This window comes from Pezoporus occidentalis, unplaced genomic scaffold (assembly GCF_034315485.1).
Source record: "Pezoporus occidentalis ecotype Australia unplaced genomic scaffold, CSIRO_AGI_Poc_V1 ctg20, whole genome shotgun sequence".
In the NCBI taxonomy this organism is placed as follows: domain Eukaryota; kingdom Metazoa; phylum Chordata; class Aves; order Psittaciformes; family Psittacidae; genus Pezoporus; species Pezoporus occidentalis.
This window is the reverse complement of record NW_026913856.1, coordinates 6,427,777-6,451,804: the sequence shown is the minus strand read 5'-3', so window position 1 is coordinate 6,451,804 and position 24,028 is coordinate 6,427,777. Positions and strand designations below refer to the sequence as shown.

The 24,028-nt window shown below is 37.4% G+C and overlaps 1 protein-coding gene across 3 annotated transcripts in view; it reads right to left on the bottom strand.

Annotated features, from left to right (window-relative positions):
- CDH13 (cadherin 13) overlaps positions 1 to 24,028 on the bottom strand; it is a 523,969-nt gene that overhangs the window by 70,453 nt on the left and 429,488 nt on the right. For all 3 annotated transcript variants that reach the window (XM_062618325.1, XM_062618323.1, XM_062618324.1), the window contains exons 9-10: positions 22,816 to 22,998; positions 21,592 to 21,845 (exon numbers count right to left, since the gene is read on the bottom strand). In XM_062618325.1, coding sequence (XP_062474309.1) covers positions 21,592 to 21,845; positions 22,816 to 22,998 — 437 coding nt within the window. The remainder of the gene's footprint in view (positions 1 to 21,591; positions 21,846 to 22,815; positions 22,999 to 24,028) is intronic.

Below are 24,028 nucleotides of genomic sequence, written 5' to 3'. Positions count from 1 at the left end.
AAATGCTTCCCATAATAGAAGTAATATGAAAAATCTGGTTTTAAACTGCATTGGGCTTCATATGCTTTATATACAGATGACATAGTGTAGAGCTCTAGAGATCAGCCTGCTTCCCATCATGCTCTATCTTTTCTGCCATGCTATCATTGCCTTTTACCTGCACTAATTAGGGCACCATATGGCACCAGAAAGAACAGAAAGGAAACCTTATTGCAACGCAGCAATTCTCCAGCAGAAGTACACGCCAAACTCATTAACGATGACACACTGGAATTTTTCTGCTATTTGACTATATGATAACAAAAGCATTCCTGCTCCCATACTGGTAAAGTTATAAGCTTTGGGAGCCCAGCTTACATCTCCTATATGTATATTCACAGCCATGCACAGCAGGCTAATTGCTAACCCAGCCTGAATGAAAGCAATAATAGTAATTCTCTAACAGATATTACTGTAACTGTATTAACATTTGATTTTGTAAAGATATTTTTAATGCAACTTCCAAGTTTCTTTCTCTTTTTTTTTTCTTTTTTTAAGTGTTTGTGTCATTAAAGCCACTGGAAGAATGTCTTTGTAGCAGTTGTGCGTTTTCACTTATTTTCAGATATTGAAGAACAATGTCAATGAATAAAATGGATTAATACCAAAATGCATGTGAATATACAGGTTTGCTTTTAGTTTTATACTTAGGTATAAAGCTACTGCCCAAAATTTTCTGCTGCAACCCCTAAGTGCTATGTTGTACAGGTCAAAAACATGTAATCCACAGTCCTTGTGTTTAGTGTGACAAAGCATGTCCCTGCAATAGGAAGCATTAATTAGCAGGGTTAATTGAATTCCCTGTATTAACAAAAAGTTCTGGCAATGAGATACAGGGAAGTTGCCAGTAAGACTCGTATTTGCTTCATCACATTAGCTGCAAGTATACTACCAGTAAGCAGTTCTGTGAAAAATCAGTTATGCCAAAGGGCTTTTCATATCTCCTTTCAATGCTACTTCCACATGTGCTTTCCATTTGAATACCCAAATATATTTTTCTTTCTTTATCATCCCAGAAGAACTCTACAACTGCTACTGAGATACATAGGACAGGATGTCTTCACATCCTTCTGTGTGAGGTAAACTCAGAGGCTGGCGGCTTGCCATTCCACTTGAAAATGCCTGGACCTGAGCCTGCATGTGAGCATCACACTGTTTCATATCTCTTTCAAGAGCCAAGGATGGTCTGTAGTCCAATGCCAATGCCAACCACCCATCTCCTCTGCAGCTGGCAATGGTCTGCCTTAACAGTCTGGTGCCTTCTTTTGCAACTCCTTTCAAGTGAGCGCATATAGTTAAAAGTGACAGTGTTGTCAACTATAAAATTACTATTATGGGCACAGGATCAATGAAAATTTCAACGTAATTCTGCTGTTGCTGAGAGTGTTCTGTTACGCAGGCACAACTGAGTAATAATTCAAAGCTAAGCTTTTTTTTCCTGATTTATTACCAATTCAAATACCAATGCTTGAAATAATAGCAAAAGCATATCAGCAAGTAAGTGGCTGCATAGTAGAACAGAGGGGCAAAAACTGATCGGTGCTGGGTTTTGTACATAACACTATGTATATGCATCGCTGTTGGCAAGCAGATACGCAATGCTACTCCAGCACTTGCTAAATCCCCTGTGCCCCATCACTTTCAACGCATTACTCTGTCCCTGAGTGTGCAGGTCCTGAGCTTCCTGAGGGAATGGAGCAGGCAATTTCACTCTGTTTGTAGACATATTGACTGCTCAATGTGCTGTTTGCAACAGGTCTGCAGTCTGTACACAGGAGACTTGTCTACCAAGCAATTTCAAACTATCCCACCGTACCCATTGTGCTGCTGATGCAACCTGAAAAAGCATTTCCTTTGCAGAACAGAAGCCCAAGTGCTTCACCATGGATGTTACTGAGATAAAATGTAAGCATTTATTCATCTCAAAAAAAAACCAACAGGCCAGGTTATCCAGGTTACAAGAGAAATAATAAATGTACATGCTCATACTAGTCCTAGGGGCTTTCAGAAACTATTCTAAAGACCTAACTATGTGGTTCCTCAAAACAATCACCACAGTTTTTAGACCTGTTTTGAATCTTAAATTTACTGGGTCTGGCCAAAACCCTGATGTACACAAATCCTTTGCAAACACACTATATTAACACAGGGTTAAGAACCGCTCAACAAGCTTCAAGAGATGCTATTAAAAAGTCAGAAATCTAAACTGTCCCCTGTTTGTATTTTCCAGTCCCCATATTTGACGTACTTACATTCAACAGTCAGCAAACTAAGCATAGTTAGCCATCTTTTCCCATTAAATATATGGTCACACAAAATGTCTGGTTTTGAATTTGGATCGGAATGCTGTTGCTAAAAGTGTGGCTATATGCTAAATGTGCAGTAGGCTGTGAAGTACCTCCTGCAGTGCTCTCCTGCAGAGATTTGGACATGCTCAAATTACTTTGGCTAGATTCCGTAAAATAAGATTTTTTTAAACATACAAAGCCAACTTAATTGGTATATACTATTATTAATCAGGATAAGAATATCATTAACACTATCTAAAACCTGAAATAAATCACATTTTCTGGCAACACTGTAGAGAAAAATGTTTGGTCAGATGCATGTTTAAACTTGCTGAAGATAGAAGCTTTGCGCAACAGCCATTTTTCAGCTTCATGGAGCAGGTTTATGGGCTTTCAGACTTGTCTGTATTTTCACAGGCTGCAAATGTCAACTTGGAGTACAATTCAAAAAAAAAAAAAATTAAAATCCCCATCAGCATCATGCCACAAGTCACTCTGTGCATTTTTGGTCACTGAAAATCCATGTTTCTCTTTGATAAACGGGACATATTCCACGGTGAATTCATTAGCTACGCACTAGTGCCCAGCTCAGCGCTGCAGGCTGGGCAAGGCAATCTGTAGTAACTCACTGCAGCCCTTTTTTCCTGAGCAATCCTGAAGCATCTCTCAAGTTTCTAGGAGTTTACATATAAACATAAGCATGCACATACTTTATTCTAACCCTATCGGAAGAGGCATCATATGTCTTTGGCTTCAATGCCAGCCTGGCACATGAAATAATATAATAATCCCCTCCAAAGTGCATGCACATCAGTTAGGATGTACAGCGGACAGGATAAATACACTGCTAAAGTATGTATTGCGGTGCTGCACAAGACTGATAAATTGCTTTTTAAGGCCATCAGGTTTATAAACATTTGTGTTTTGGTCTGACATTTGTTGTTAGTAGCAGCTTTCCAATGATTCACTCTCCAGAAAAACTCATTTCAGCTTGGTCTAAAAAAATGCGTATTTTACAGAGAACCAGAGTGGGAATGCTGTGGTGCATCAGGTCTGAGATACCTCTGAAGCAGCTCAGCACTAACATTCTTCTGTGCTGTATAAAAACAAAATAATCTCTAGAAGAACCTTCCACATGAGCCACTTCGTTTCAGTCACCCTTTCAGTTTATGAGTAATATCTAGATATTTATGGCAAAAAAAGGAGCCTGCCCAATGTTTTGGAGGAAAAATTATCTTTGTTACAGCATTTCCACTAGTGTCTTTTCTATACTAGTAAGTCACAGGAAAGTGCTGAAAGTGTAATTCAGACTTTTCAGCTATTAGCTTTGGAGTTTTATTTTTACAATCAAAAGTGTATTTTTTTGAAATAACGTATTTAAAAAGTCAGGCAAAATAGTGAAATGGAAACTGTAGACAACTACTTGACCTACACCGATATGCCAATACACTTAGAAACACTGGAATATTCTATTTCCACTTTGCAAAAGTAAAATTCCAATTTAAAATTATAATTAAGAAGAAATACATCTAGAAAAAAAGAAAATTGAATTCCCCTCTCCCCAAAGCACAATTTCTACAAGAAACAGATCTTGGCAGGAATGACTCTGGTTAAAACAAAGCTAACAAATGGAAAGAACAAAACACATGTGCCCTTCCATCTTAGCTACATTTAACTGGGCTGCAATATAAACATTGTTTTATAGGGAGGAGATGATAATGCTGAGATATCTGTATTTGTGGAATTTTCTCACGGCTTCACTCAGAGCCAGGTGCCGGCCTAGTGGGCAGAAATCAGCGGCACACCTCTCACTGAAATAAATGTATTTTGTGTCACTGAAGTTAAAATGAAGTGTTGCCAACCCAGGCACACTGAGGCACATGGGACAGCACAAAAAGTCAAACGCAGGGACTTCAGCTGCTCATCCCTTCTGCTGACAGATCGATACATACTCAATATTGTCTTCTGCTACTCACTGAATCAGAGGGAGCACAGAGGGAGCAGTGGAAATTAGTGTTATAAAAAGAAATGTTGGTGTTGCTCTGCATCAGACTTGGAGACAGCAAGCCCCATTGCTCAGATACTAGGGACCAATCATTTGTCAGGCTGGGGCTCTCATCGCACAGATTTTACCACTGGAAGTGGTTCCTCTGTGTCAGGGGCTGCAGCCACACTGCACACAGGATTTGCTTGTTTCCATCTGCAGGGCGCTTTTAAAATTAGGCACCCCACCTTATCACCCCAGCAAAAGATTTATCATTTCAGCTTTATTTTGCTTGTCACATCAGTGATTTAGCAGGTTGACTTTCATTGCAACTCTCTATCTAATATGATATGAACAAAACAGAATGAAAAATGAGATGAAATTCAGTTTCCAGTCTCCTGCCACCGAGAAATATCAGATGAGAAAATGGTTGACTAATTACTTATTTGTGTGGAGAAACAATAGGATTAAAACCCTTGGTAAACATGAAGAAAGTAACAGAAGAGTCATTGCAACTAGAATAATAACAAACCCCAACCACAAAACCTACAGCAATTAATCAAATGAAAATACAAAAATTGTAATAATTAAGCAGTTAAGTAAAATGTTATGAGAAGAAAAACATTTTTTTTGTTGTTATAGTACAGTCTTTCAAACATTTCTCTCTGCCAAGATTTAATTTTCAGGCTTTTTTTTTTTTTTTTTCCTTTAGGGCAAAAAATTAATCCTAAAAGCTGAGGTGTAACAAAAAAGTTCACAAACTCATTTATGTATTTTTTAATCAGAAGTGATTAGGCATACAGTTAAATGAACCCAAAGGCTACAACTATCTAAATTATTCCTAAAACTAGGGAATAATACACCATATCTGGGACTAACACACTAGTATAATCAGGTTGTTACTGTTAGAATAATTGTCAACACATGCAAATCAGCGATAGTTTTTTCATTGTAGCAGTTTTGCCTGAAAAGCTAATCAACATGAGATGAGCTGGAGGTTCTTTTGTAAACTACCTAAAGATGGTTTTTGGCAGTAAAACTCTATCAAGTTTCTGCACATGCCAGTTCTTTGTAACTGTGCTTCCAGCTAAAGCAGCTTCTCCTGCTGCAAATCCATTCGTTGTGTTCTCTTTCAAGCAGGGGTCCCGGTAGCTCTTGAAAAGATTGGATATTTTTTATAAGAGGCCAGCAGACTTACTACTGAAATGTCACTATTGAACACAGCCATGAAATGGCACATTTCTACAGATTCAGTAGGAGCTATTTTTTCCTAAGGGGTGGTCAGAAAATTGGTAAGAAGTGGCTCACTACTGTGAAGCATTAGTCTACCTGGATGAACACAACTCTTGCTGGATTGCAGGTCCTACTGCCAGGAGCTGGCTGGTCACAGCAAGGGATTGCTTCTACCAGCTGCCAGGAAAACTCCTTTTTGCCATAGATAATACTAAAGTCACAAAGAAAACACCCCTTGGACTGGAATCTCTCCCCAGAAAGGCAGGGCAGGGAGACCATGAGTCCTAGCTCCAGTGCAGGTTTGCAACCTCAGCCTATGCAATACACACTGAAGAGATCCAGCCTTGGACCCTATTAACATCCATTAACTTTGGGACTTGTCTCATAAGGAAAGAGGAGAATTAATATTTCTGCAAATTAATTTCCAAATGGAAAGTGTAACAAATTGGTGAATATGCTGAATAATCATTTTAGCACAGTTTATGTCCTGTGCCAATCTAGGGCCTTTGCAGTATAGATGCCTCTCGAAGCAGAACTTCGTGTGACCAGCATCCCCTGTGCACTCCTTTGGCTGTTTCTTTCACACTCACTTGCCGCTTTTGTGCCATTTTCTCATCAAGTCTTTCCAGGGAATTACAGTCCTGTATAAATCTAGAGGACATCAAGACTTGATTATCCCGGAGATGGGGAATAACTCATTGTCACTCTGACAATAATTAAAAATAAAGTCGAGAGCTATCATAGGCCATTCTCCCTATTGCCAGAGCACCAAGTAGTGCCAAGGAGGACATTCTTTGAATTAGGTCTCTCAGATTCAGCAGAATGACTTCCTTTGGTACTAAACATGTGCGGATTTTCCCATTATTTACAGATGTCAGTTGGGAAACAAAGAGTGAGCACAATGACACAAATGGAAAGAGCAGTGCCTAATTCTGAACACCCACATGTGGGATCTCTGGGAACACAACTTCTGGCCAACTTTAAGGCATTCGTAATTATTAATAGCATGACTTTCCTCTATCTTATGCCTTACTACATATAGTCATTATCACCTCTTCAATGCTAGAGAAAATGCAAGGAAAGAGTGCTGAAACTATGAATTTCATATGAATTAAAACTGAAATGCTTGCCTGATTTATGTGGGGGACTCTACTCTGGAATTTGAAAGACAAAAAATGTGAGATGTTTTTGTCATGCTCATTAATAAAGAGAATAATAACCTTTAGCGGAAGATAAAATTCTGATCCTGAGGTGAAAGATGGAGATTTTGTCAGTTCTTTTTTCTTTTTTTTTTAAAGACTGGAACTTTTACAAGGGAATATGTGCCCAGTATCAATCATCAATAGCTTTAAAAATTATTGTTATTATTTTAATATGCTTAAAAAATGGGGGGGGGGGGGAAGGGAAATAGGAAAGATGAACTGCTTCAGTAGTTCATACAGAAGTCATAACACAGGTATTAGTCAAAACAGTGCAATTCCAAAGAAAGGAATATAATGAATTTTTAACAGTTGAAAGACACTGTAAACATTGCTGAATGGACAGTTACTTTGAAGTTAATAAGACCTTGAAAATGTAGCATTTTGGTGAAATCTACCATGGATATCTGGATCATAGCCCCAGAAAGCAAAAATACTAACAAGACCAACATTTTGTTATGGAATCATAGAATGGTTTGGGTTGGAAAGGACCTTAAGATCATTCAGTTCCAACCCCACTGCCGTTGGCAAGGATGCCTCACACTAGACCGTTGTCCCCCAAGGCTCTGGCCAACCTGGTCTTGAACACTGCCAGGGGTGGAGCATTTACCACTTCTCTGGGCACCCAGTGCCACGGCCTCACCACCCTCACAGCAAAGAACTTCTGCCTTATTTTTAACCTGAACTTCCCCTGTTTCAGTGTAAACCCATCACCCCCTGTCCTGTCATTACAGTTGCTAATGAAGAGTCACTCTCGAGCATCCTTGTAGTCCCCTTCAGCCACTGGAAGCTGATCTGAGGTCTCCACGCAGCTTCTCTTCTCCAGGATGAGAACCCCCAACTTTCTCAGACTGTCTTCAGTCCCTGATCATCCTCGTGGCCTCCTCTGGACTTGTTCTAACAGTTCCATGTCCTTTTGGTGTTGAGGTCACATTTTGTTAGAAAGGAAGTTCCAGACTCACAAACCTCAACCTTGAAATCAAAGTTAGTTAAAGTTGTAATAGAGATGCAATGAAGAAAATGTCCGCTTAATCTGTGAAGTTAAGGTCAGAAAAGACAGAGTGAAAGGTTCCAAGCAATGAAGAACAAGAGACCGAGACTCTGTCTTAGATAACGTGGGAAACCCTCATCCCTTTAAGAGGAATGTGAAGTATCTGCTACGAATAACATGTAACTACAGCGAAGGTCAGGCCCAGCAATTCACAGAAAAGATATCATATAATCATATGGCAGTTTTCTTATTCCTAAATACCTGTGGGACACAAAAATGTCATTATAAAGGCCAAATACTTAAAAAAAAAAGTTACTTGAGCCCTGGGCCCTAATTCCATGAGGTTTTTCTTCAAGAAAACTAGGGCTCTCCTGGCTGTATCAGGTATTTCAGAAAAAAAGAAAATAAATTACATACATATTTGCTGTGATGAAACAGCATAAATATTTTCACTGGCATTTTCATAACTTAGAAAAAAAAAGGCGGAAAAAAAAAGTGCCAGCATAAGAAAGGACAAAATTTAATACACAATAAACTGACTATGCAATAAGTAGCAATTCAGAAAGAAAATCTCTGAAGAAGCTGATACGGCCAGAAAAGTAATCGAAGTAGTTTCCTGTGCTGACAGAGCTGGGGAGTTCCTGAGTTGGCTGAACTTGCACAGGATTTTATTTCTAAGATTCAGCTATTTCTAAGGCGAGTGCCGTAACGCAAGATATGATAGGACAGCAATAATGTTCTGCTGACTTTGAAAAGCCTCGGAGAGGCCTGGCAAGAAAAACAGCTCCATTCCTGATCTCTCCTCCTCCTTTCTCCATCAGGCACACAGCACTGCCCCCAGCAATGTTTAAACTGCATGTATGTGACAGCTAGTGTAAAACATGCAGCTGGTGCATGTTCCCTTTCCAGGAACTTATTTTGGTGAGATACTGATTGTTAATCCTATGATTATAAGTGTGTTTTCATGTATCTGACAGGCATAATCTTGAGGGGCAAAGATCCACATTGGATTTCAAAATAAAAACAAAACACTGATTCTGGGAGTTGAGCTGAACCTGATCCACGAAAAAAAAGGCTCAAATTTTGTTTTTTCTCACATTAGAGCACTGCCTTTGCTGAACATGGAGGGGGTCCCCAGAAATATATTTCACGTTCCCAGTTCACAATAACAACTGAATTAATACCTGACATCTCTTGGAGAGAATCTGGTCAACAGGGAGAACTGTGTGAGCCCAAAGTACTCTGCAGCATGGCCCCTCAGCCTCTCCTGCCACCCCACAGCCGCATGTTGCTGTTGGTGCTGCAGCCCATGGTCTCCCACTGAACCACCTGGGCATCCCATTACACGGGCCCAAGCACACCCATATCTGCACATCTCCTGTACCCACCATGACACTGATGCCAGCTGTAACCTAATAAAATGCTGCTGCCCATCCCTGAGGAAGGGAGCTTGACAGAAGCAATAACAGTGTTCTGGAAATTCCAGTTCTTCCTGGTACATGGCACTGGGAGGAGGAGGTGTAGAATGAAAGGCTTCTTCTGGCTCAAGCCCAAAGCTTCCTACAATGCTACCTTTAGGGAGGAGATATGTGGAGTTCCAAACCCAGTCAAAATATTTCAGAATGAAGCAGAACCAAAACAGAATGATTTTGGTCACGGTCGGGTACCAACCAACTCCTTGCTGCCTATGTAATCTACCAAGCATCTATTATGAAAGTTGCATTTTCTAAAGGTTGGTGCAAAAGCAGGAAATAAGGATGTGGGTTTTTTAAATAACCTTCTATTAAGCTTTTTTTTTTTTTTGTAGCCTACATTTTCCTATATCTCCTCTAAATTCCTAGTGTTTCTTCATGAAAAATACAAGCATGCAAATAATTCCAACCAAAAAGGATTTCTAAAGGAAATTTTATGAGTTATTCACACAGATATGTGAGAATTACACTTTGTAGGCATTACATTTGGAAAATATAGAGGCACTTAGGTATAACTTGTGCTAAATTGATGTCCTAGTAAAAAAACATATCCTTATTTTCAGTTGCATATTACAATTCATGAACATGATGATTTCATATCAATGTCTACGTGAAGCATACATGCAAGGATGTCTAACGTTTGATTAATGGGCTGACTTTGTCCAGAAGAACTGGAAATTCTCAAAGGGTTTTAAAAATTAGAAAAGAGACAAAAAATTAATAACTTTGTTTCCATACAAACAGAACTCAATTAATTCCACAAAAGGTATCACTCTGATATTATTATTGCAGCAATTAAGTTTTCTTTCTTTTAGTTCTTTAGTTTTGCTTTGTTTAAAAATAACAATTTATAGTAGGAAAATAGACTGCCTGATGCTTTTGTATAGTTATGTGTCCCAAAGTAATTAATACCCACTGAGTAAAAATACTTTTTAGTCTTATAGTATACAATAACTAAGAAGGGGGAGAAATTCAGTAGCATTATAATAAGAATGCAATATTAAAGAAAAAAATATCAAACTACCATCCAATAATTTGAAGAAAAAGAAACATTCATTCCTGGCTAATAATAACACAAATTACATTTTCATTCTTTTTTTTATCTGATTTTGAATACATTATGCACTTCATGGGTGCAGTTCTCACAGAAGAAACTTAATTAATTCTCTTTCATTCTTTTTGTAATAATAGGCAATCCCCTGAGGCTTATTTGCCTGAGTACACCCAACTATGCAAAAAGCACGCAGGCAGTTTCTGTCCTAAATGTTGGAGCAATGTGGGATATCATGTCACATTTTTTCCTTTATTTTAGGTCAATTTCTTTTCTTTGCCTAGCTCACTATCTTTAATGACCATGACAGATGAAAAGGGAAGTGTGATTTACCTTTTCTAATCTCTGTGAATCAGATTCTATGAATTCAGATATGAATCAGCATTCAAGCTGTCCAAATGATCTTTCAAACCCACGAGACTTCCCTTTAAACTGTTTGGCTGTTGTCACTTTTCAAGACTCCGTATAACCACTTATGGTTATACAAAGTTATTAAAATAATGCCGTTTTATTTATAATGCCATCAGCTCTAGGTCATTACATGTGTTATAGGTTGATGCACTGAATTCTACTCCCTGACCCTGCTCCTCCCTTGCTGCCTGCGCCTTCAAGAGATGTTAGAAAAATGAAATACTACTTTTCACTTGTTGAACAAAACCATCAAAAGTCAGATTTCACACTCAGTTATATTCACTAAGGGGATAAACATTGTATCCCTTGTCTAACTCATGTTACTGCAAAACAGATTTGGTCCTGTACATATAAATGTTAATACAGAATACTGACAGGAGTTAAGTTCTGCTAGATATTCTGAAAAGCATGTCACAGGGTACAGCCAGATTAAGATAATGGCCATTTTATATATATTTTTCAACCTATAGCATACAACCCATGAAAAATGCCCTGTGTCTTTTCAAAGAAATAAAAAATTAAACTATATTCTTTGCAGGGGAAATTATTATTAATTTGCTAAAAGGTGAGTTCGTGCTGAACACTTCTAGGTAATCCTCCTCTGGAGATTAGAAAACATCTTTTCTATCAGGGCAAGTGTGTGGTGTACGTCTGAATGCTTTCTTTGATATACTGCCTACAATAAATCTACTCTATACAGCACAATTTTTATATCATGTTCATCATCATAATAGCCAAGCCCCTTTTAGATGTACATTAAGCAACGTGACAAATGTGTGTCATTTGAGAAATCTGCTGGCCAGTGATGGAAAATGTGAAGAAGTTAGAGCAAAAAGCTCTATGCAAGCATTTGTTTATGAGACAAAAGGAGCTTTCATTAGATGTTACATGATTAAGTACTTAAAAGACCAAAAATGGAAGAATTACAGTTGTTTGTTTAACTTTAATGTACCATACTGACTGCTGTTGATAAACGTTACATCAAGGTGGTACCTAACTGCAGTTTAGTACCTACGAGGCAAAAAAGTTTTCCACTATTTGGTCATATATAGCTTTATTTTTCTGCTTGGTATGTTTTGCATTCAGTGCACACAATATATAGTGCTCTGTAAATCAAAGGTATCTAATCCTCTCCTAAGCTTCTTATGTTTTACTCACACTATGCTATTTAATCCAGGTTGGATGCCCAACAGTTAAACTTCTCATGCACTTTCCCCTTGTCATTAGGGATCCAAATGTTTTGCCAACTGCCCTCAGCGCATGTCCATAGCGCTGAAGGCATGACCATAGCATTCTTCTATGGGAAGAATTTTAATGTTTCAACTTGACAAAAAATGGAAACCTCAAGACCTTTAAAACTAAAAGCATTTGCTATTTTTTCCTAAAATGATAGAAGCTGAAATGAAAAAACTCACTGAACTGCACAAAGAAGGACACATTCAAAGGGCTACAGTCATAAAATGATTAAAGTTATTGTGGGCTTTTTCTTCTTTTTTCTCTTTCCTTGTACTTAAAAACCTAAACTCGGAAACTGTTTCCATGAGTCAAACTGAATTAGCAGCTGACATGGAGAAATGAAAAACCGAGACAGTGTTGTTTTCTTTCTCCACTAAAATGTATTTTAAACACTGGTTAATAACTTCAAAGATTTCAGGCCCGTAAGCAACTTTTGAGTGCTCCATTTTGAAGCTGCAAACCTTGCGTTCTACTAATGCAGAAATTTCTTGGTTTAGCCCTGAAGCATTACCAGATAAACTCTGTGGCTGCATTTGTTTTTTGTGTATAAAATGCTACCAATGACCAGGGCTGCATCTCCAGAGAGGATGGGCTTTAGGCAGGTAAAATTCTACTGGAAATTTCCCATTTGAAAGAAAAAAAGAGGAAACATTACCCTGACAGACCCATTAAAATAGGTAAAAGTGTAAAAATTCCCCAGGGCTTGGACTACGCAATGAAATCTGGGTGAGAGAGGTTGGAATCTCCAAGGCAATGTTATGCTAAGTACTACCCAAATGAAGCTGCCCCAAGGGATCACATGGATAATAATTATCTAGCTCTATGTAGAGAAGGCATGCATATTTACCTAGAGCATAATTGTCACAAAATTAGAAAGTCAGTCCCTAGCAATTCACATTTGAACCAAGAATGAATCTGCAGGCTTACTGCTGCTTAACAAATGGCATAATTCCACTCTTACTCAGAAACTATTTTACAGAAATTGGCATCCTTATTACTAAGTTAATAAAAAAAAAATTTCAATTGAACTCCACAAGACTTTTTCCTATTATAGTAACATTGCAGAGCTCCATTTAGCAAAACTGAGTGCTTAAACCTTCTGACAATTTCTTCACTGAGCTTGAATTCCACTCACTGAACCTAAATTCCACTCCAAGAATAACCACCTGTGAGTCTGAAAGAATACGGGGTTCATTACATCTTGAAATGCACAAAGTATGTGTGTCTTGCAGTTGAGAGGTGGCTCTAAACTTACAACACAATTTCTGTGCATTTGTGAAAGCTTCTGATCTCAGATGAAATCCTACACCCAGATTCAGTGGGAATTTTGCCACTGAACTGAGTGTATCCATGGTTTATTCTGTCCTTATTCTGGAGGTGGCAAAATAGCTGTAACATTAAAACCTCATGTCTTCATAACAGGACTTACTTACAGTATTTTCCTTTTCTAACCAGGACATGAATGACAGACAACACCTGCCCTAGGTCATCTGAAGTCTCTTCATGCTTTAAAGACAGAAGTGCTGAATTCCACGAGGAGACCAAGAATGGCTTAATTATGTACTTTCACTTGAAGACAGGATTCTGGCCTAGATGCTTTACAGTCTTCCTGGAAAACTTTTATCTGAGTGCCTGGTTTTCCAGGTTTAGCCTTTGCATAAAATCTGGTCACTGGAACTGCAATCTTACCTATTACCAGTCCAAACAAATTGCTATCAATGCACCACCAAAAGTTATAACTACATAGACACACACACACCACATCTAACTTGGCTGAGTGGAACTTAAGATTGCTATGACTTTAAAATATTAACAGACATTCATACAACCCCCTTCTCTGCCAACTTGCCTCCTCAGACTTGATAGCTAACTTATTATAATCAAGATACTTCACTTCTTCCAGAGGCAAAAATCCTGCCTTTTCTGAAACTAGAAGAGAACAGTAATGACAAAGTAAGTTATTGTCAAAATCTGACTTCCACTGCAAGCATAACTTGTGACTGATCTATCCTATTGTTATATTTCTCAAGAAGATCTGCAATATCATTTAGTCAGTGACATGAAAAATGTGCCCTGTAATTTCACAGTTCACAGCCATTCATTCTGAGTGCTGACATGGTTGAAATCATAATGTGGCATAATATTGTTATGCAGGATAAAGACAGAGAGTCTAATTAAACTCCCCTTAAATGTTACATTCATCCTTATTAATCAAGAATTTGGGATTCTTAAGGTAATATCAAGGGAAGTTAAAATTTGTTTCTGTGGCTTATTTGATTACATGGAAACACAAATTCTCAATTCTATCATCTATAGTTTTAATATCAACATATTAAGTATGATTTATGCCAACAGAGTAGAGCAGATGGAAAATTTTAGGAATATGATCTTCTAACAAGTATTGTCAGAAGTGATAAAGTCTAGCTTCAGGCAGCTGCATTTCCTGCAAAACTATGAATAAACAGATTGAGAATTCCTGGGACTACTTTAGGTAGCCTTTACTAGCTTAATTCAGACTGTCATTTTGGTGACTAATTAACAGAGAAGGATTAATCTCTTTTTTTTCCTCAGGAAAGGGACAGTGCTCTTAGGTGAACTGCTTCATTCAGTCGTGGTGAAAATTTGCTGTCTGCTCTGCCTCCTTTTCTACTGCAGAGAGTAGACAAAAATGGGTGTTATAGCAACCTGGCAACTGCTAGGAAGAACCAAGCAGTAAGATAAGACTTTAACATAGACAAGAAAAAGCATGAGAGTTTCCCCACCCCCTTGTAAGGCAAAATGCACTATTCAAATCTCAGCACCAACTGGTCAGCTGGGATTGTCCTTAAGCAGTAAAATATACAAAAGCAGACAAGGAGAGGAGAGGCCTACAATCTGCCACAACATATAGGCAGAGAATATCAGTAAGAGGGCAAAAACAACAGGGGAGACTTAGAGGTGTCCGACATCAGGAGAAGCACTAGAAGCAACTTAGGAATCAGAGACTCCTGGGGACTCTCCAAGATGCTGAAGGGGAGGTGTTGGCAGGTTGGCTGTAAATTAAGCAACACAGGGGATGCCTGTGAGGACCAAATAACAGACTTTGGGAGGCGGAGTATCGACATCCGCTCACTACTCTTAGGAAAAGAAGGTCCTGTAATAGTAAAGCTCCAATATTGAAGCTGACAGAGTGGAAAGTGGCTTTCTTGAATGGTCAGTGTTAGATGCTGTTCACAGCTTTTACAGGACCTGGCTTCCAGATTTGGCAGAGTTTTTAATTCTATTGGCAGTGGGATTTTACTCTAGTCATTTGTTCTCTTCAGTTTCGTCTCAGTTCCTACCAGAGATTTCTTTTTTACAACCAGCTGCTTCCTCCACACTATTTCAGATTCAGTGTATCTGCACAGTGCTGGCCAGCTACAAGTCATCTTCTGAACAGGGAAAAATGGGGCCTGGTTTTACTCTTAAGCCATTATCACCCCTCTAGAGTTACATCACAGTGGTCAAGGGTATAAGGGGAAAATAAAGGAGGTACATTGCTATTCTAGAAACAGTTTTGCTTCTTTCCCACCACGATGAAGGCTTAGAGAGGTTACTGCAAGGGGAAAAAGGAGTTTTCTGCTTCGTTTGGTAAAAAGTCAGTTTGGTCAAAAAAGAAGGCAAAAAAAAGACAATGTCTTTTTTTGTTACTTTTTTTCCTTCAGTTATTAATATCATGACAATAACATAAATATATCATAGTGATTACTTACACAAATAGTATTAACATATTCAAGAAACAGTTTCAGTATAAAGACTGCACAGAGTACGGTTGAGCTAACAGTTGATTAGTGAGTACCTGCCATTATAGGTGATAGTTTCGTAGCATGAGGGAATTGGCCAAACTCTGTCTTTCAGAAGTGATTAAATCTCTCCTTTTCTGGCATAGTATTGCAGCTCTCTAGAGTTAGTGCTTCTGTATTTCACAATTTTGCAGGAAAGACAGAAGAGCAGATTCAAGTAGATTCCCTCTCTACCTGGCTTTCGGTCTAACTCAGAGAAAAGAAAAACAGTGTGCACTGTCCAATATACAGCAACTTCAGATCTAGACACGCACTGCAAATTCCCAGTGGCTGGGTTCAGGCAGGCCATAAATAAAACTGCAGAGCCAACTTAAGATGCTCTTGGGTCTAACTTACAGTGAAAAACTTTGATGCTGCATGCTGAGAGCATGGCTCAGCCAATCATTTATAATAATAGAACTATTCTTTTGTCTACGCAAGGAAAACAAATCTCCCATTGTTAGGAATTAAAGGCAAGTCCTTCAGACTCTAGAAGACATATTTAATGATGACTAAGTATGTCACATCTTAAGCATTCACTCTTAGACTTCCGTCTCATTATATAGCACTTCTGTAAGTGCTTGTAGTGTTATCTCAAAAAGCAAGTTTATTGACCTCCACCTGCAACAAACGTGCTTTGAAAAGGCTTGATGTGCAACACAGTATGCAAAATTGATCCCTTAAGTGTTTGTCAGAAATGTGGTTTGAAGCCTCATCCTTGTTCAGAGGTTTGGGATCTCTGAAAAAAACCCTGGCAAGAGACAGGAAAAAGGCTTTTTGAACTGCCTTTGCAATTCATGGTTTATATATTCATTACGTATAAGGGTGGCGATTAGCAGCAAAAGGAAGTAATAGAAATAAACTTGCCTTTTCAAGTGAATTCTCCTTAGTTTTCTTGGGTATATAAGATTTGGAAGAAACTCATTGAGCTATAAATCCCCCTTCAGTGTAGTTTCAGCACTATTTTACAAAATTTTAAGTATTTATTTTTGACAGAGAGTATGCAGTTCATGGTTGCCACCAACAGAAGTTTGGAACATTTTCACTGACTTCCACCAACTCCATAGGCACCAACCCCAAAGTCATGATGATGTAATCTAAAGCAAAATGTGGTCTAGTAGTAAACGTTTCCATTCCCAAGGTCAATGGCAAGTCCGATGTCCAGTTGCTTTTGGTAAAAGTGCAAATAAACAAAAGTGATCATCCACTTTTAATTGTGTTAGATTTAGCCTTATCATCCCCTTGGTCTGATGTTCAAGGATGAAGCCTCATTAATATATACACTTACTTTGCTGTATGGAAAAATGCACTTAACGTAAAGAGAAACAGAGCCTATCCATCTTTCTGATAGACCACTATTTGTTATTTGGAAATGATTGCAGTAAGTGTGACTTTGCTCATATTTCCAGACTAGCAGAGCTATCAAGCACACAGCCAGTCCAACAGCAGTGCTACAGAAGCCAAATGTCCAAGCTGTGGGTTAGCAAGCAGCTGGGTAGATGAATCTGTCACAGACTTTTCTAATCTGAAATGACTAATCTGAAACAATTGGAAATTGGAAATTAATGGTAAGGTGATATAAGAAGACGAGAACCAAAAAAAAGGATGCCAACTTCCAAGCAAAAAATTGGCCTTCAAATTTCTACAGTTGAGACTTCACCCCTAATTCAACGTACCTATGCTTCCAGAAGCCACTTATACTATATGGGGTCTGCTGGATTGAGGTGCAGATATGAAAATTACACATATACCCAGATATGTATATTATTTACATATATTACTTCAGATATTTTTGGCAGTATTTCATACTCCTATGGAACCCATTGCAGTTTGGGTTCTATTTCTAACTTCTCCAGCTTCAAATACTGCATTTTAATTCTACTTAATGAATTAAGTATATTTTAGAGTTATAATAAACTTTTTTTTTGTGAAGATATTTCTGGAACATTGAGTCACATTGCTTACTGAGAATAAATACCACGATAATATATTCATATAAATAATTTAAAATCCAAGAGCACAGTAGGTAATAAAAATATATTGCCATGATAAAGCATGAAACCAGAGAACAGCGTTGCTTTAATTAAAAATTACAAACACATTGCAGTAAACAACTTATTTACACATAGTTAAAAGTCTAACGATGTAATATTTTGGACTTGTTGAATCCAGAAAAGGGAAAAATACTGAAACCAATCTCTTCACACAGACAAAGGACCGTAACTGTGTTTAATTAAGATCTGCTGTTAATAACAGATTTCAGAAAGTGAGTTTCTTCTTTTAATTTCCCAAGGTAGAAAATGTTATTAAATTTAGCCTTTAACTTCTCATTGACATGTACAGTTGAAACTTCTGATTAAAATTTCAGAGGTTGGGAAGAAGCACCCAAAATTAAACTCTTAAATCTGGCACAAAAATAACAATGATCCCTGATTAAGAAATCAAATTTCAGAAACTTCATTACTGTTCTATTAATAAATTGTTGGGTTATAATTAAAATGGGGCCTGCTGGATTTCTTTCATTTTTTAATTCTGAAAAAGTTAGAAACTGTAGAGGGAATTAAATACTTAAAAAAAAAGAAATAGGTTAATGAATCTGAGAAAAGTGATCCAACTTGAACAGTTTCCTTTTCTTTCTGCAAATGATCATAGTGGAACACAAGCTATTTTCCATCCAAAGGCACGTGTTCAGACTAAACCACTGGTTCTCTTTGCCCCTTCCTTGCTACAACATCCGTAGTACAAAACTCACTGTACTTATTGCAGACTTTTCATAGGAGGTCTTAGAGCTGAGAATAGTTGTGAAAGTCAACGTTAATCTAATTTTAAACAGGTATAAGTGAGAGTAAGGTTAAACTTGATGTCTACATTATCTAGCTGGACAATATGAGCTTGTGTTTCTTGTTTCCAGAATGATGTGCCTACCTCTACCTGGAGTTTCTTTGGAATGTTAACATCAGTAGATCAGAGAAGATCTGATACCACGAAAGTTCACTGCTAATTAACTGTAGGTAAACAAATAGCCATGTCTCAAGGTACATGCTTTTGAGTCTTATAAATATTGGAGTCCTGTTTTTTTTCAGTGTAATACATTTTGGCCAGCGTGTTTGAACTTTTAAATCAAATCCTTTTTCAATCTTCAAAAAACATTTTAAGCTGAAGAATAAGAAAGAAAATTGCTTCAAAAGTACAGCTGTCTTCAGAATTTTTACAAAGTAAGCCATGCTTTTCAAGAGATAAGTCATTTGAATCTGATTCAGATATGCAATGTTCAAGGAATAAATTCAATCTAGATGTGGACAATGGCACAATGCACTATTCATGGTTCTTTTGTAATGCATTTATCATGCTTTATCTAGTGGAGTAACTAAATTTGCTGATTACAAATAATCATCAGCCCCTCCTACAAGGTTTATGTGGAAAACTAATTAAAAATATCCCTGTGGTTAGACATAGCTCAGTTGTAACAGTTTGAAAGAAAAAAAAATATTACTCTCTGCTGTTCTTCTGTTTGTATCTGTCTACACATTTTGGACAGATATATACTTTGTTGGGTTAGGTGTACATTGTTCACACAGCACACAAAATCAAATCTGGTATTTGTTACTTCTTGCAGACACAAAACATTGCTTATCCATGGTCATCAATATTTAGTGCAATTGCAATATCTCATTTAAAAGAATGTATTGTGCCTGCTTGGCCTTCATTTTACCAGTATAATCATACCAGTGATACTGATGATATAATTTATATCAGCATAGTTTGAGAACCATGTAGCCTGTTATGAATTTTTGTAGAAGTCCTGGACCTATGCCTAACCACACACCTGCTTGTAGGAACTATTCTGACATAGTATAGGTTTCCATTTTCACTGCTGGTAGCTCTGTTTTTCAATAATACCTGCCAAGGTTAAAAACATCTTTTAAAAATGACGGTGTATGTTTTCCTGTTATTTTATCAAAAAGATATACAGGCAGTCAGATTAGCCTTTCCTGAATCACTCTACACATTTCCCAGATTTCCATCACATTTGCGTTATTTTCCTCTTATACAGCCACTTCCATTTACATATTTGCATTTCCGTATTTGATCATGCTTTATTCTCAATTCAATCTAGCTTATTTCTGCTCTTTGTTTCTACACATGGAGGGTAAGAAAAGAAAAATCTTACTTTTGGCTAAAAACCTTCCAGGTTTTGGCCATGCTGGTATGGAAAAACTTCTGGGAAAATTCCATTTAGATTATGAGCTAATTATAGTCAAGATCTGAGAGTTTCTTTGCAGCCAGCTGTGAGATGTTGTGCACTCCAGAAAGTGTTTATGTTGTTCAACTGGTTACAAACAACACTCAAAGCCAACAGAGCTTTCAGTAAGTCATTGGTAGGATTTCAGTATGAATGCAACTAGGAGAAACTCAACAAAATCAGGAGGTCAAGGGGAAAAATTCAGCTAACACTTTCTGGATTGTTGGTTTTGATAACCAAATCCTTACATTTTTTCCTTTTCTCTTTTAACATCATAAAATCAACTGTTACATTCATTAATAAAACTTCTCTTATCTCCCATAAAAATAAAGTTGTGGACAACTTCAATATGTGTGCTTTTTAATATGTATGCTTTCCCTGCCCATGGCAGGGGGGGTTGAACTGGATGATCTTAAGGTCCTTTCCAATCCTAGCTATCCTAAGATTCTATGATTCTTAAATTCAGTCCCAACCCCAAAGAGAAAAAATATCTTTTCCCTACACAAACTGGGTTCTGAGTAACGCTGCTGAGGTATTTCTGAGGTGATGCAGAGAATTGAAACTTGTAATTATCTGCCTTGTCTTTTTCCTCTTTCCTTGGAAATAAGCACACTCATGTAAATTCACCTCATCATTCGAATCCAAGGCTGTCAGTGAGGCCATTTGTAATGGCATGTTTACCATCATTAGTTACTGACACAGAACATCTTCAATATCAGAAATTTGTTTTTTTTTATAGAACATATATCAAACCTTCTTTAAGAAGTACACAATCACTGTTAAATAACCCTGTGATAGTAAAGAAACATGCATCTATGGTATAGATTGACAGTGCACATTGTTCAGGTAAAGCTTTGACATAATTCTCACAAAGATCTTTATACTTGTTTATACACATTTCTATCTAGGGGAAATTAGATTCACAAAGAAGAATGAAAAAATAAACATAGATATAGATTCTAGTTGTAGTGCTTAACCTGCAACACTCAAATGCTGAGAAAAGCTGTCTGGAAAGTTAATTTAGTATTAGGGAAGAAAGTGGTTTGTCTTCCATTTTTCAACAAATCTAAAAACCAGAAGACCAGAGCAGGTGGATCAAAATGTAAGATGATGGCACCACTTAAATACCAAGTTTTAGCTTTACTAAAAGCTTAAACTGTAAGCTTCAGTGTTTCACTGAGAAATAACTTCTCTGCCCTTGAACGTGGATGAATGGTCATTATTTTGCTGAGGGACATCATATAAATGATCATATATTGACTTTTAAACCATATGTAAGACATAATTATTTCTATACACATTTTCAATGTTTACATGTTCTTCTGGCTCTCATGAAGTAAAAGGAATAAATAAGCAGGTTAAAAGTAATTTTGAAACTGTATGCAAAGCTATGTCTAACGCTTGTGGCATTCAATTGTTCTACTGCAGCAATCTCATAGCCCAGAAAACTACTTCCCCCTGCCTACTGTAGTCCTTTGTTTCCATATTAAGTCTCTCCATTGCAGGAAAAAAAGATAAATTGCCACTTTGTATTGCGGTATTGTGTAAAACAGCAACTCTAATTCTGCACTGGTAGGCAAATTCTCGGGCACAAAAGGCATACTCACTTTCTGATGGATGAAAATTAGAGGGTACTGCACTCACCTGATAGTCTGATGTTGCAAAGTGTCTGGATCAGTGGCATTTACCGTTAACACCTTGCTGCCAATAGGGATATTTTCTAGTTTTGTCACTCTCATCGGGTTCGGGTGGAAAATTGGGCCTTCATTCACATCTTCAACAGTGATCTGAACTGTTGCTGTGGAACTGGGGCCATATACTATGTCTGGAACCAGTGGGTCTTCATTTTCCACTTTGATCATCAGCCTGTGAAATGCCGAAATCTCGTAGTCTAAAGGCTGTAAAACATATAATAAAATCAGAGAGCAAGGTGCTAGGACAATACTAACCACTTTTTCCTTGTACCCCATTGCAAACTTTCAGAAGATAGAATTAGCCAGAAAAAGACAACAGCATTCCTTACATCTGATACATTGTCAGAGTTTAGCATTAAACACAATGGCAGTTTTAAAGTGCATTTATGGTAATGGATATAATAGACAACGAAAGATGGAGATGTCCCTCTATCCAAGACCATATACTTTTTTGCCACACCTCATACATATAATTCTCATATATTTGTGGTGTAATATGTATTCAGCAAACAGATTAGTCATACTTAGTAGCTACATATGTTAAATAACTTATGTTTTTTTTTCTCAAATCCTGTCTTGAAATCAAAAGCACCCCTATGGAAATACATGCCATTTGTCTTAAGAACTGAATATGGAGTCAAACAGAGAAAATTCTGATAGAGGCAGCAAACAGCTAATTTCTTTTTTTTTCTTTTTTTTTTTTTTTCAAGTGTGAGGTATAGGATTATCTTCAAACAAAGACAGGCAATAAATTATGATTTTTTTTTTCATGAGACTTTACAAACAAGGGAACAAAAATAGATCCTCAGTCAGAAGGCACATCTCTTTATTTCCCTGGTGCTAGCATCTGTGTTCTCTGAGAGCAATATATGGCCCTTGAATTCTAATCATACCGTCAGTCACAAACAAAATAGTCTCACTATTAATTGCGATGCTCACCTAAAAGCCAGCTGTTATTTAAGCACAATGGAAATATAGCTAGCAACAGGCGTGTCTTTATGACTAAAGAAAAAAGGTTATTGTGAGAGAAGGGTTATACATATTGTTTGGACAAGGGCTGGTAGACAACTGCATGTTTTTGAGTAGCTAATCCTTGCTGTGTGTTCTCCTGTGCAGTAAATCCAATGGGTGGACCTACCAGTAATAATATAGTATAACAGCAAACAGTTCTTACTTTGACAACTGAAAGCATTCCCTCGTTATTCTGGGGATTGGTACGGATTTCAAAACTCTGTCCTGCATTTCCATTAATAATGGTGTAGAGAGCTCTCCATGCTCCAGTTGCTGGGTCATCTTGGTCACGAATGGTTAAGTTTACTATTACACCTGTGATTCCCTCCTTTACTGTAGCAAGAAACTAGAAAAAAGGAAAACCAACATAGAGGAAATTGTTATTGTTTTCAATTAATGACCACACATGCACACATGAAATATCCAAGCCAGCATTAATTATTTACCACAACAAGAGAAAGATGTAATTCTTAGCTGAAACGGAATGTTATAGGCTCTAAATAATACATTCTCACTTGTGAAATATAAGGTAACACATTGCAGGTACTCCATTAAATAGATGGGAGATAAGCAGCAATGTAACAGGAATCAAGCTTTCAAGATTCTGATCACAAGACAACAGTTCATCTCAAATTACTGGAAGAGTGAACCCTGAAAATATGTAGTGTTGCTTATGTGCATATGCTAACAGAAAGGGAAATATACACATAGCTAAGCAGAACAGAAACTCACAAATACAGCCTATTCTTGCCCTCAAATGTACTATTATTTACAAATAATCCAATTTTGCATTTCAGACTATTATTTTCATAAGTTACACCACACATATTATTTTTTCACTACACTGCTATCAATACATAAAACATTTTTTTAAAAATTGTTACCATACTGGTTTTGGAGAGGATTCTCCAAGAGGCTACAAAATAATTGGACCTCATGCTACCACTCTGTCTTTATAAGTTAAAGTCAGTGTTAATTTCTTCTTTCAGTGGAAGAATTTTTTATGATCTTTTTGCACTGCTGTACTATTCAGCTAGCCAAGCCCTATGAGAAAATTCTAATTTACTATCCAGACAAACAGTGTACAACATCAGTCTCATTTATGTAGGAAAGATATTAAGCAAACCATTGGAAAAGGTTTTAGGGGTCAGACTTAATAATACTCCTCCCCTCTCAAGTACTTGAGGCTGACACGCTAAAAGCATTGTATATGAATGATAATACCTGCTTTGTAGGTGGATAAACCAGAACGGTAACATAGTCCTGAAAAGTGCTGAACACCAGCAGTATCATTATAGAACATTAGAAAATCTTCGTACTTTTAGAGGTCAGGCCTTAAAAACTCTGAAATTACAAACTTTAATGGTGCAAACAGT